Genomic DNA, 13,204 nt, shown 5'->3' on the forward strand with positions numbered 1-13,204 from the left:
TAAAATTATGTGATGTTGAATTCTATATAAACTGTCTGCAACTAACTAAACATTGCCATCAGCTTTGACTATGGACACATTTATCCTTTTCTAAACCTTAAGAGTTCCTTCTGCTTAAAAATACTGTCTGACTTTAATGTCACCTATCTATTGTCCAAGTGCCTGCTAGATGTACATTATCTTCTCCTATTAATTTAAATATACCCACTTTCTTTTAAAAGAAAAAATAAGAACCTTGAAATGTTAATACCAGACAGGACCTTTGGTTCATCTGGTCTGATATCCCACTTTAAAATGAGAAAAGGGAGATCTGATTTGTTCCCAGACTAATTTGGGTTTTCATATGTCCATGTCAAAGGGAACTTCCTTTGGCTAAATTGTCTGTAAAATTTAAATGTAAATGCTTGAAAAGTGACTCAGGATCTAGCCTTTTTATTTTTTTCTTTATCATCTAGGGCAAGCTAATACTTCACTTTTTTTCCCCTCAAAACCCAGGGCTTCTAGTTGAATGCAGTGTTAATTACATTTGTTGTTAATTACATCTCTTATAGGTTGTTGTTTTTTTTCACATTTCCGAATTCATCTGTTCATGTGTTGTACTGTTCCATGGTATAATTCAACTTTTTTGTAGGCTGGGTTTCTATTTGCCCCACAAAGGTCCATGTGCAGATCTGATCTCTTACTTGAATAGAGTTGTTTCAGCCCTATTGTTTCATATCTCTCACAATGTTAATCAGTCCTTAGACACCATAAGGCCATTAAAAATGATCTCTTCTCAAGTTCATCACTGAGAATGGAATTTTGTGTGAGATATCTGGGGAAAATTACCCAAATGGCTAGATCTGAGGCTACCTGAGGAGGGTGAGTCCAAAACTAAAGATGAAGCAATTTTCTTTGCTCAAAAGGTGGGTCTCTTGGAAGGAACACAAAGTTGAATGTGTTTGTTAGGGGAAGTATGTGCATGCTTGAGGTAGGAAGGGAGCATTGTGTTGAGAACAAGGTCAGCCTCCTAAGGACACAACTAGGCAAAGTTTGTAGCTCAATCTTAAGGGACCAGTTCCCTAGAAACAAGCAAACACATTTTTGAGAATCTTGACACAAAACGATTATGACAAAACAAGCTTTATTTAATTGGTAGTAGGAGAGTCACACCCTCAAACTTCAGAAAAGCTGAGGTACATTTACAATGATTTCACACACCTCCTTCCTAAAACTGAAGACTGATTTTCAAGGAAAGGTGATGCAAAGATAAATGGTGCTTACCCAATATGTTCCTCACCCAACAGGTATATACTTCTTCTCATTTATTAAGTATCTCCTATGCCAAGTAATAGGGAAGACATTGCAAGGGAAATACAAATGCCTCAATATAAAAGGCTTATTTCAGGGCTGGATTGACCTCATGAAGTTGGTCTGGTCATTCTCTCCACATGAGGCTAGAGGGTAGACGGTTGAGGGAGAGGTGACTTGACAGACCAGTTTGCCTGTAACTGAGAATCAGAGTGAAGAGCTCACAGTACCAGGGTTGTTTGGACCACATCAGTCAGAATCTGGCTCTCTTCATCTCTGTGTCTCCTGTCCAGTTACTTGAAGTGAATGCTGTCCCACAGTAGCAATAACCATCAGTGACCTGCTGACACCCCAGTCTAGCTCTCTCAGAGTGGACGTTTACTTACTTATCGTGCAGGTCCTAGGTAGTGGGGTCTGTCCAGAGGGGCAGTAGTGTACATAGTTAAAGTTACAAGCATCAGTGAGGAGGACCAGAAGAAGCTGTTCAAGCAAAAAGAGAAGTGGAGCTCATGCAGGAACTCAGGGGAGAAGTTAGGGTCAGATGTGTCTAGAGCAACACAAAGGGGATCTTGGTAGAAGGTAAAGAAACTGTGTTGAGGATGCGAGGTATTCCAGACAACTACTTGTGTCCTCCAGAGCTAGACTGTGCCAAATCCTGTGAGGTCTGGGCACTGCTCACTTGGGATCTTTTTGTTGGTGTATTAGATGTATCCTCTTTTTCTTACAGCAGGAGATGAAGAGGCAGACCCCAAAAGCCTCATTTCCCCTCTAGTTTTCCTAATAGCTTCAAGGAAACTATCACTGGAAACTCCCAGCTTCTTCTAAACAAGGACAGATACTAATGATCCACTTTCTTTTTAACTCAGAGTCACAGCCATGGCCCGTCTAGGACATGTGATTGCTACATGTCACTGGGGAAGGTGGAGACACGTAGCAGTTCTAGTGAGTGCTGTGGGGTCACTATGGGTGACTCAATCTGAGGTCCAGGACATTCTACTCTTGAGCTTGAGAACATGCTGGTTACACCTTCACTGATGGTCGGCAAAACAGTGTTTCAGCCTTGGGTACCAGGTTTTGAGGACTGATAGGGACTTGCTCTTCAAGTGTCATCTGCTGGTCATTGACAGGTCACAACCTGGGTAATTTGTCAGGTTGCCCAACAAAGTTCTCTTTTATATGAGACTTCACAGAAAATGATCCCTGCTTTAGAAGCATTCCAATCCTCTTAGAGTTTCCCAGAGAACAATCTCCTGAAGCAGGTCCTAGGCCAGCCACCTCCCCCAGCAGCCCTTCGATGGCTGCCTGTCTTCTGTGATGTGTTTCAGTTACATAAGCCCAAGAGGCTCAGTGTCCATGCGCTTGTAAGTAAAAATTCTTCTGAAGCTATAGCTATAGACGGTACACAGGGGCAAAGGGGGTAGGAAGGGGCAGGGAGCAGGAGTACTGAGATAGGAGGAATAAAAGGGTGGTTGGGAAAGAAAAATAGGGTGAGGATAGGGGTTGGCAAGGTGGCTGGGAAGCTCCAGGAGGGCAGGAAGAAGACGGGGAAGTGGTTTATATAAAAAGATATTTTCTCACACCAGGTCCACAAGGGTGGCAGGGGACCACCAGACCCCAACGGCTATGAGCTTCCACCCTGGGACCCCAGAACCTGACTCGGACTTACTTGCTGGTGGCTTTTGTGTGCAGCCTCCTCCTCAATACTGTCGGTGAACTCAGTACTCGCATCTTCTGTGTCGTCCCCTGCAGCTGCACCTACAAGTAAGTCCAGAAGAGAAAGGTGACTCCCTTTGTAGATGCCTTCCAGACAGCAGCTAAAATTACACTCTTTTTTGCCATTCACCTCTGATGTCTTCCTTTCCCCATATGCATGGCTCACAAGGAAGACAGGACCAACGTGCCAGATCTGTACAAAAGACTCTCATTGATGCTTTCTTACTAACACTCAAGCTTACAGCTCAAAACAGAAGCTGCCTTTGACTGCACAGACCTGTACCTGAAGAGCCAGATGTCAGAGAGAGTGGTTACCCCCTCACTTAATTCCAGAAAGCTTGAAATATTCCCCCTCCTGCCACTAACTGGCCATGTAACCACCTTCCCGCCTGTGACATGGGCCCAAACTGATTGACTTTTTTCCCATCGCTGAGTGCTGAGAGGGTCCCGGATTTCCTTGGGATTAGGGCAGCCCTGCTCTACTCACTTTTCCATTGTGGGGATCGGTTGTGTGTGGGGTGATAACCTCTCTGAGGAACCCTCCTCTGAGGGCCCTGTGTCCTACTGAAGCTCAGGTCCAGTCAAGACCCAAGGCACAGAATGGTTCAGCTGTTTCCTAATTCCTTCCTCTTACCTCCCCTCTTCCCCATCTCCCCCAAACTCTTCTCCAATGCCAAGATCTTTTGCCTGATGATTTCTTGCACTGTTTTGTCCAAATGGAATTTAATCCATTTTTTTCATTCCCCAAAGATGAAGTTACTTGAGGCACAAACATATATGCTTGCACTAAGGGACAAGCAGTTGCAGTTCATGGTCTGGATAAAGGTCTACATTGAGCAAAAGAATCTTCTGCAACTTGATGCCTATGCTGTTCAATTCAGTAGACACTAGTCACATGTGGCTATTGAGCCTGAAGAACTGACTTTAATATAATTTAAAGTAATTTTAATTTAAGTAGCCATACATGGCTGGTGGCTACCATGTTGGACAGCACAGATCTAGGGTATTTCTTCTTCTCCACATCTGTTAAAATAAGACTATTCATCAAATTTTAGATTAATGCTAGTGGCCCACATTATTGATTTCTTCTGAAAGTGTAGGAATTTGTAATTGTTAATTCCTTTGGACACCAAAGAAAATCTACTGTGACACTGCCTGAGCCTTATAGAACTTACCCAAATTAGAGAAACTTGAGATTAGAGAAACAGTTCTGACCCCGGCCTTGGGAACCAACCTGTTAAAACTCCTCTTCTGACCACTGGGTTAACTGGGCCTCAAAGAGATTAGGTGGCTTGACCAAGGTTACAATGGCTAGTCCCGGACAGGAGCTGAGCCAAGATGTCAAGTCTCTGGACTGTCAGACAGAGGCAACTCACCGAAGTACTAAAAGGGAATAAGCATTGTCCTCACAGCTTAATCTTATGACTCATTCCCTGGTCTTCATTATGAATGTTGGGTTCACTTTGGATCAAGGCAGTACCCTATTCAATACAGCTGTACTCACAAGGAAGCACCTTTACCACTAAGCATCTTTAAAGATCATGGCCGACTGTGTACAGTAGGGATTTCCAATACTTACTTTTTCAAGCCCCAGAACCGTCTCATTCAGGATACTGGTTGTGTAGAGGTGAATGAACACACTACCTAAGCTTTGGCTGTTCAGAAACTCACTGAACCTAGGATGCTGATTCATTTGAGGACATCTATATCATATTATGCTTACTTTGGAAAAATCTTTCCCTGTGCAAAAGTAGAGATCAGAGCCTTTTTTTTTTCTAGCAAAGAATGGATTGTCCCGCTCAGTGATTAAAAAAAATATACTTTTCACATTGTTTCCCTTCTGGGTGTTGGACTCGAGAAGGATCCTTGGCTGAAGAAAGTTCAGCTCTATGAGGTCAGGATCCTCATCCCTGTACCACTGGGCCCACAGCCCAAGGTGATTCGGGTGCTACGTTCCAGAAGTAAGGTAAGTGGGGATGAGGAGGGTGATTGTCACTGGCCTTGAGGGCTTCTAACACTTTTGGCCCTTCACTTACCTTTGTCGGCCTTTCTGATGCCACGTCTGCATTTCTAGATAACGTTTTCTTTAATTCACTCTGGGGTGGGATACCATGATTTTGACTTCATTTGGAGTTAAAAGGCCAATTCCATCTCGACACCCTACTACATGGGGGTTTTGTTTTCCTTACTCATTTTTTAGCTAGCTTGTGGTCTGCTGTACTTCCTTCAGGGCAGCTTGAAGGGTTGCTCAGCCTTTACCAATTTGAATTAGAATGCTGAAAGCTTTTGTGTGTGTTTCCCTGAGGTTTGTAAAGTTAAAAAATTTATAGAAAAAAAAGTTATCCTACACAAGGTCCTATCTAAGTTTACATTAGACATCCCTCTTTCTGTTGTCATTTCTGGTTTTTCATAAGCGACAACAGAAAATTGCTCTTTGTGGGCAATACCCTTGTCTAAGCTTTTACAAAGCAACAAAACACTATGTTCAGAACTAAATTGGAATAGTACTTTAAATTTCTAACTTGAAGTTACTATATACTCACTAATTTACTGCTTATTTATGATAAATATGAAACAACATGCCTGCCACCTTTAGAATTTCTGAAAGCTAAGAATCTCTTCCCTCAATTTTAACTTGCTTCTCCAGGTTTTATCTCCATGGTTAAGTTTTACATGTTTGACTGAAAATTTTATTAAAAATTTTAATTTTTTTTAATACTTCTCAAGTTGTAGGTTCTTTCAAGTTTCTAGGCTCTGAGCCACACATAATGAGGTGGTACCAAACCTCCCTTTCCTAGATTTAGAAAATTATCTTCTACCAGCTATCTGACTCTATAAAGTATACATAAATAAACTTCTCAAATACACTACTATAAAATCTTTGGGTGAAATTTTAAGTATTATACAAATATAAGGTCTTCTTTTATCATTAAGGCAAAAATTCACACTTTTGTGCTTTTTAAGTTGAGCATGGCATAATTACTGAGAACACAGACTCCGAAGCCAGATTGCCTAGGTTAGATTTCTGCATCTGTCATTAGTTATGTGACTTCAGACAAATCACAATCTTCCTGCAACTCAGTCCCCTCACCTATTAATTAGGGTTAATAGTAATATCCACTCCGTACACTTGTCAACTTTAAAAGGTTTCCTGCTTTTGAAGTGCTTAGAACAGTGCTCGGCATACACTGTGTACTCAATAAATGTTGCCTTATTATTATTGTTGTTTTACATTACTGTTGGTAAACTGGTCTCTGGGCTGAAGAGTTGAGGGTTGGAAATGGAGACCAGAGAACCTAAATGCAGTCAGCAGAAGGATCTCTCACATTATCAATGGATGATCTTGACTGAGTCTACCTGCACTTCTTCACTGCTGAGTATCTGTTCCCCAACAGGGGGTGTGAAGTAACATTCCTAGGTTCTCCCTCCTTCACAGGACCGCTGAGAGACCACAGAGCGGTCAGTAAAGTAAGATGCACTCTTTTGAGTAGGTGCTTTACAAATAGGATTCATCATCATTAAACAACTGCCTTAAAAACTATCGTGGATGAATGAGCCTTGAGGGAAAGTCACAAAGTGTTATTTTGATTCCTCAGTGATGAGTCCAAACTGGGCTGCAACAATGCCATTGTCTCCAAATTCTACTCTCTAGTCATTATAATTTCCTTTTTAAGCCATTTATATGCAACCGACAGAAAAGGACTAAGATTTTCCCATAAAGTTACTCAGAACGTGGGAGTCATATTTGAGTAATTTCTGAAAGGGAATTCAAAGCGCTAAACTTTACAGCATGAACAAGTTTGCAGCGCCAAGGGCCCGGCCGTTTTCCCCTCAGCGCCAGGCTCTTGTGTGGCGTCCCCTGGGCCCATCTCAATCCCACTCCTAGGCACTCTGCCACGCGCTCTTCACCAAACTCTCACGTGTTCAGTCATGAACCAACTACTGCTGATAAAATATGATGATGCTACCTGACAGAATGGAAGGAAACATGTCTCCCATCAAACTGCAATTCTACCTGCATCTATTCCCCTTTGGACCATAGGAAAATTTTAAGATTTCACAGTCTTCCATAAGCTTCTGCCGAGAAATAAAATTCTTTAGCTAGACAGATTCTGATCTTGGAGCAGAAGTAGCTAGAAAACTGCTGTCTGCGGTCAAGCCCCATTATGGTGGTATCTCTGTGTCTTTAAATTGCAACATCTCTTAGGTACCCTTCCAGCCTGTTCTTAATTCAGAAAGCAACTATTTTCAGTGACTTAAAATTCTGTAATGTCAATGAATTCTCCCTGCTTATGATCTCTTTTTTCCTCAGAGAAGACAAGAAGAGGACTCTCCGGGAACATTTACAGGGACGGCACCACCGATCATCGCAACTGGCTCCTCACATTTCCATCCCACTCTCTACTACTTCCTTCAGCACGGAGAGCAGAAAAGGTTTTTAAGGTAAAACAGTTCATTTCACATTTCTGGGGGAAATATAATGCTGTTTCTTTAGTCTCACTTCCTTGAGAGCAGAAAAATTCAGGTTTCTTCCTCTTCCTTCCTTTAAATAAATACAAAGGCACTTGCTCATTCCAGAGCCTTACTTTGACTTGGAATTTTAGTACAGTAATCAATAGACTGATTCTCCTATAAGGAAAAAAAAGGTATGAGCTTTCTCTACTTTTCTCATAGATCTTTTAAGAATGAAACCAAATAGTTACTGTTTGGCCTTTGATAATTTTATTGGATCAGTAACAATTTTTTTGTGTGTCTCAACTAAAGTAGCTGAAATTCTAACACTTATGTATAAAAAAGCACACGCTCCATTTCAGCACAGATGTTAACACAGTTTAACACAGCACAGTGCCATGAAGAGATGAACTTCCAGAGGGAAATGTACAGCTTGTTTTGGTGGGAAATAGTCCTGGAAATAATCTAGCGCCAAGTTACTGGGTCATTTAACATGTCATTTCCTTCTTCATTTAAATTGTTATGAATCACTTTAATTTTTCTCAACAGCCCTAGGATCAAAGGTTTACGTGGAATAAAAGTAAACCTGCTTTTATTATCCAACTGATAATAGTTATTGGAAACAGACAGAAATTCATGATTTATAAAACATATTTGTATATATACACATGCCTCTAAAGTTTACAGACTGAGAGAGAGATTGGTATTTCATAGCAACGATTTTGATAACTGCAAAAAGAAGCATTGCATACTCAAGTTATATACTAAAAGCAAACCTACATGCATTTGCTAGACAATTATGAGTTCTCAAAGGGAACAAGGAAGTCGATTTAGTTCATATACTTAATTAACACCCCTACACTTCATTAGATCAAGCATTTTCTGGTATCGCTAAACTTTCCATTTTATCCAGAAAAAAACTGTATGATACTTTTATGTCTGGAATCTGACTTTAAACTACAAAAAGGGAATGTAATGCAAAAGGAATTAATATGCTGCTTTATGCATTTGATTATTCTTATTTGAAATCTGATAAAATTCGTATTGTCAGCTCTACAGTTTTATGTTTCCCTTCCACTTCCCATCCTTTGTTGAAAGCAAATTACAAATGCTAATTTTTTATCTGGGAACTTCATCCTGCCTCATGTGATTATATAGAAGTTGAGGACTTACCTTCTGTCAATATTCAAACTACTTAAAAGCTACATGATTGTTTTTTAATCATAATACAAAGGTTTTAAGTTATTGCTCCAAATGTCTAGTGAGAGGGTAGCATCCAAAACGCAGTAAGATGGAGAACTATTACCCCACAGAAATAACTCTGACGTAATTTCCCATTGACTCATTCTTTCTGTTTTTCACTGGGTTGCCTTATATAAGCTCCATATTCCTAGCTATTCTTTCTATAATACACATGGTCCTGTACTACCAAAGGGAGAAAAGCAATCTGAGTTTTACCCCAAGAGAAACAAGGTAAAATACTCTATATGCTTACAGCCACAGGGTGTTAGTATCTGAAAAAGACAGCTAATTTCATCTATTGTACCTCAAGTACAATTTCTACAAGGCAGATGGAAAACGGACTTTAGAAGCATGTAGGTTACTAATATTTCCTCCCCACGCCCTAGGAAGTTTGTCGCACTTCCCTGCCGGGCACTGGCTGCAGAGCTGAAGAATCGCCAGTGAGGCCCTAGCTGATGAGGCAACTTGAGTTTTCCAGGGATGTGAAGATTCTGTGCCTTTTGCAAATAAAAAGACCAAGAATCCAGAAAACAATGACTATCCTAACAACAGGAACTAGAGTTTTCTAATACCAGCTCAAGGAAAGCAAAAGTATGGAAGTATTGTTCCTTCTAGGGCTTGCAGTCCAAAGGGAAGACTTTAGGTAGGTCAGTTAACCTCTATTCCTCAGGGAAAGGCGAAGTTTTGGTGTAATCTGATCTGTCCCTCCTTTCCCTGATCAGAGGACTCTAGACCCTACTGCAGACTGAAGCAGACAGAACTGAGATCAATTTTCTCAAACTGTTTTGACGCTATGAAGCAAACTTCTCAACCAGAAACTGAATTAAAAGCATAAGTAAGCATAAAAGTGATAAGCCTTTTATATGCATCTGCCACTGAGGCCACTTCTGTATAAACTGCACAACAGAATATACTAAGGAACCTCCTAAGGGAACTTGTGGCTTAGATCTAATATCCTATCCAGGTCAAGACTGTCTTGATCTTTAACAGATCTCACTACACATAATGACAAAACTAAATCTTTTAAAAATATGAATGAGGAAGGAGAAGAACCAAAACTATTGCTGCTGTCCACAAATGAATGAAGGGAAGTGGGTGCGGGAGAGGGGCAGGGTGGCAGGTAAGGGTAAGAGGTCACCCGATCAAAGTAAAAGGTTGACTATATTAAAACAGTCCCATCATGCCTTTTCCAAAAAGTTGTAACTTGGCTAAATAGCTAAAGAGAGAACATGCAAAAAAATGTTGATTTATACTAGTCACTAACAATCGCTAGACTTCAGTAGTTTAGTTTAAACCTGTAATAGAAAGGAGTTTAGGGGAAATATCTGTCAAAAGGACTTCCACTTCATCATTAAATACATCTTGGAGGTCCCGTTCAACTCTCTACTGCTAAAAGCTACACACTTCAACTACCCTGACCTCTTACAAACATTACAACCAAGAAGGAAATGTGAGAAAAACCAAATCTAGCAATATGGGTTTTTCTCAATTTAAGTTCTATGCTTCCAATTAAGCATAGCCTGAGCCTTTCAAGTTTTTTATTCAAGCACAAGGTTCTATAAGCACACAGTGCTTTATCTGAAATTATTGTGATGCTGAGAAATGCCTGGCAAAGTTAGAATAGTTCAGTAAGAGGAAAGGTCTGTGCTCCTGAAGAGAGAATGGAATCATATTATCTCATGCTAAATATGATTATATGAATGATGTGGTCCATGATAGCATCATGCATCTATGGGCTGCAGAACAAAATGACTTAGAATCATATTCCCTAATAAGATGCCAAATTATCACACAAATTTGTTAGACCAGCAAGCTCTCTCCAGTTAGCACTCTTTGCCAGCCTCATTCCAGATATAAAGACCAGAAAGTCAGTATCAGATTTTAGTCACATCTACGGTACCAAGATCAAACTCTTAATTTCTCCTTTGCCACTAAATCATTTAATTTTCTAAAATGCTTCTCAAGGACCGAGATCAATGGCAAGTAACTATAGCAGCATAAGTTACTCTTATCTTTTTAGGGTCCAAATCAGGACCAGAATTCACTTACTTTTTTCCCTAATCTACATATTTTAATAATTTTCCTGTAGGAAGTTGGGTCTCTCATTATTCATCCAACTACCCTAATATTTCTAATACTCAGCAGCTGTTCAAGATACCAAGGGAAATTCCTACTCTTGTTGGAGGGTGATAGAAGCAGGAGTGGTTGTTTACACAAACTACTGTAATCACTATAAGCTATGAGAACTCGAGAATCACCTGTGGCTGAATCTTAATAGGAAACTTAGCATCATTGGTCTATTAGTAAAATTAAGGGAAGACATTTCCTAAATGCCTTGTCATCATATGGTGGGTTGACATTTCTACAGCTCCACTACCTGCCTCTTCACTTCCAGAAAGTTACAAAAATCTTTGAGGGGGAAAGGGTCACTAAAGATTGGAAGACTAAGAAAAATGGATGATTCTGCTTATACTTCCTATCTCCTTTCTTAAAGGACCCTCTTTTCCCCCCAAAGCCCATTAAAACTGGAAAGCATTTTCTTTAAGACGAAGGCTTATGGCTGCCAATCTTTTGCAAAATACTTAATCAGAAAATCCAAGGATGTTTCTCCAGTAGAGTATTTTCTTTCCTGTCCACTTTAGAGTGACTGATGCTCTTTCTGTTACAGGCGTGGCTAAGGTTACAGAAACCTGGACAAAATTTAGAATGTAAGTAAACCGTGTCCACACACAAAAGTGAAAGAAATAAAAGTGTCATGTAAAAATGCAGGGAAAAAATAAAAACCCTTGTGCTCTGCCTAGTTTAGAAAGGGGACACATTCACGGTACGAAAGAGCCTCAATTCCTATTAACCAAATTCCATGTTTAAAAACTGAACACTCAGCTTCTAACTAGGAAATTTATATCTAGCAGAAACAAGAAACCTCGTGGGTGAACAAAGCTCTAAAGTAATCTTGGTTACTTTTTATACTCTTGACATTTAGGATAGCAGAAATACAGTCTCCAGGGCCCCCGTGTTGCCACAAGAAAGCACTGAGACAGTGACCAAAATCTAGAAAGATCTGTGACATTTCGTTCTAAACCATCCAAACACTTCAAAGTCTGAAGTCTATTACTTATTTTAATACGGAGAAATGCTAAAGCACTAAATGGTGAAAATTATTGGCCTTCACGTAGTGCCAAATGAAAAGATGTAAGAAATAGTCTCCTCTGACTGTGAGGTATTTGGTGAAATACTGAATTTAAAGGGGGGGACATTATCTTTGAAATTACCTTTTTATATAGAGAATTCTGACTCTAGAAGACCTCGGAGCTTTCTTAAAATCACGTTCTGACTCAATAGTACACCCTCAGTTTAAAGAAAACACTTTAATGAAGTTTAATCTGCACCAAATCTAATTTCACTGTCATTCGGTCATCAACTCTGCAATATTAGAGGTAAAGGTTTACTGTAAACACTTTCATAGTCTTTGCCTCTGCTGTATAACTTGGCCCTCCCAGTAGTTGCAGTCTACTATTGCAAGACTTGGCTTGGTTACCGTCTAAGAAGGATTATACAACTTTTGCAAGGTCATTCTTAGACTTTCAACCTCTTTCTCTCTCACTCTCTAATCTTGAAACTTTTGTTTGATTAAGAAATTGCTCTCACTCAAAGAGCAGGAGTTGATTGAATGGCAAAAATAATACACACGCATGCATTTATGACATGATATGGAACATATGAAATGGATTGTGAAAGTGGGGGAGGAATAAACTTTATTGGCCCATAGAAGGGATGAGAGAATAAGGAGGGAGGGCTGGGGAGAAGAATGAATATGGGTGGGAAAACTAAAATGGAATGATTTGAAATGTGCAAATATACTTTGTAGCCTTCACCATTCACCTTCGTGACAGATACGTACAGGGAAACACAGGCAGACTACAGTGAGTTTCACTTTGTGGCTGATGCTGCTTGTACCAGTTCTATCATTAGTAAGTCACCATTTAACTCTGCCACAGCCAGACAAGGCTCTCTGGTTAGTGCAAACAAGGCTCTCCATCCTGGGCCACAGCCTGGCCCGCCAGTGCTCAGAAGGCATGCTTGTGACGAACTCGCACGCTTCCCAGTTCCCCACCTCCAATGGCGGCCAGGCTCTCCAGCCTACTTAAGCGCTCCAGGCTTCTTCCAAGAACTTCTTCTAGCCGACCGCGTAGCACCTGGGCCCCTTCCAGTTCCACCTGCAGAGTTCGGTCTCTCTCAGAGCTGATTACATGGAAGGAAAATGGATTAGCCATCAACGTAATGAGTCCATAGATGCTTCCAAAGAGCCATCAGTGCCACTCGGAGCCATGAGATTTTTGGAGTAATTGTCCTCTAGGACACAATAAATGAATGTAGTCTTTGTTGTGGCACTTGTGTTCACTGCTGGCAGATTAGCAAGGCCCGCTTCCTTTAAAGCCTGTCCCTTTATCCTAGATTCTGGGCCAATCTCACATAAAATTATAGTTCCTAATATGTATCTCACACC

General features: G+C 40.5%; 1 protein-coding gene across 25 annotated transcripts in view; it reads right to left on the minus strand.

Annotated features, from left to right (window-relative positions):
- The window catches only part of PDE4DIP (phosphodiesterase 4D interacting protein), a 195,017-nt gene that overhangs the window by 35,024 nt on the left and 146,789 nt on the right, over positions 1–13,204 (minus strand). For 24 of the 25 annotated variants that reach the window (XR_004322587.1, XR_004322586.1, XM_032486898.1 and 21 more), the window contains 2 exons: positions 12,812–12,939; positions 2,957–3,045 (listed from right to left, as the gene is read on the minus strand). Coding sequence is in view for 23 of the 25 variants with exons in the window: in XM_032486898.1 (XP_032342789.1) it covers positions 2,957–3,045; positions 12,812–12,939 (217 nt within the window). In the remaining 2 variants the exon portion in view is untranslated. Of the gene's footprint in view, positions 1–1,098; positions 2,680–2,956; positions 3,046–12,811; positions 12,940–13,204 lie in introns of those variants that run through there. The other variant, XM_014564411.2, reaches the window with a different exon arrangement.

Source organism: Camelus ferus, chromosome 9 (genome assembly GCF_009834535.1).
Source record: "Camelus ferus isolate YT-003-E chromosome 9, BCGSAC_Cfer_1.0, whole genome shotgun sequence".
NCBI classification, from domain to species: domain Eukaryota; kingdom Metazoa; phylum Chordata; class Mammalia; order Artiodactyla; family Camelidae; genus Camelus; species Camelus ferus.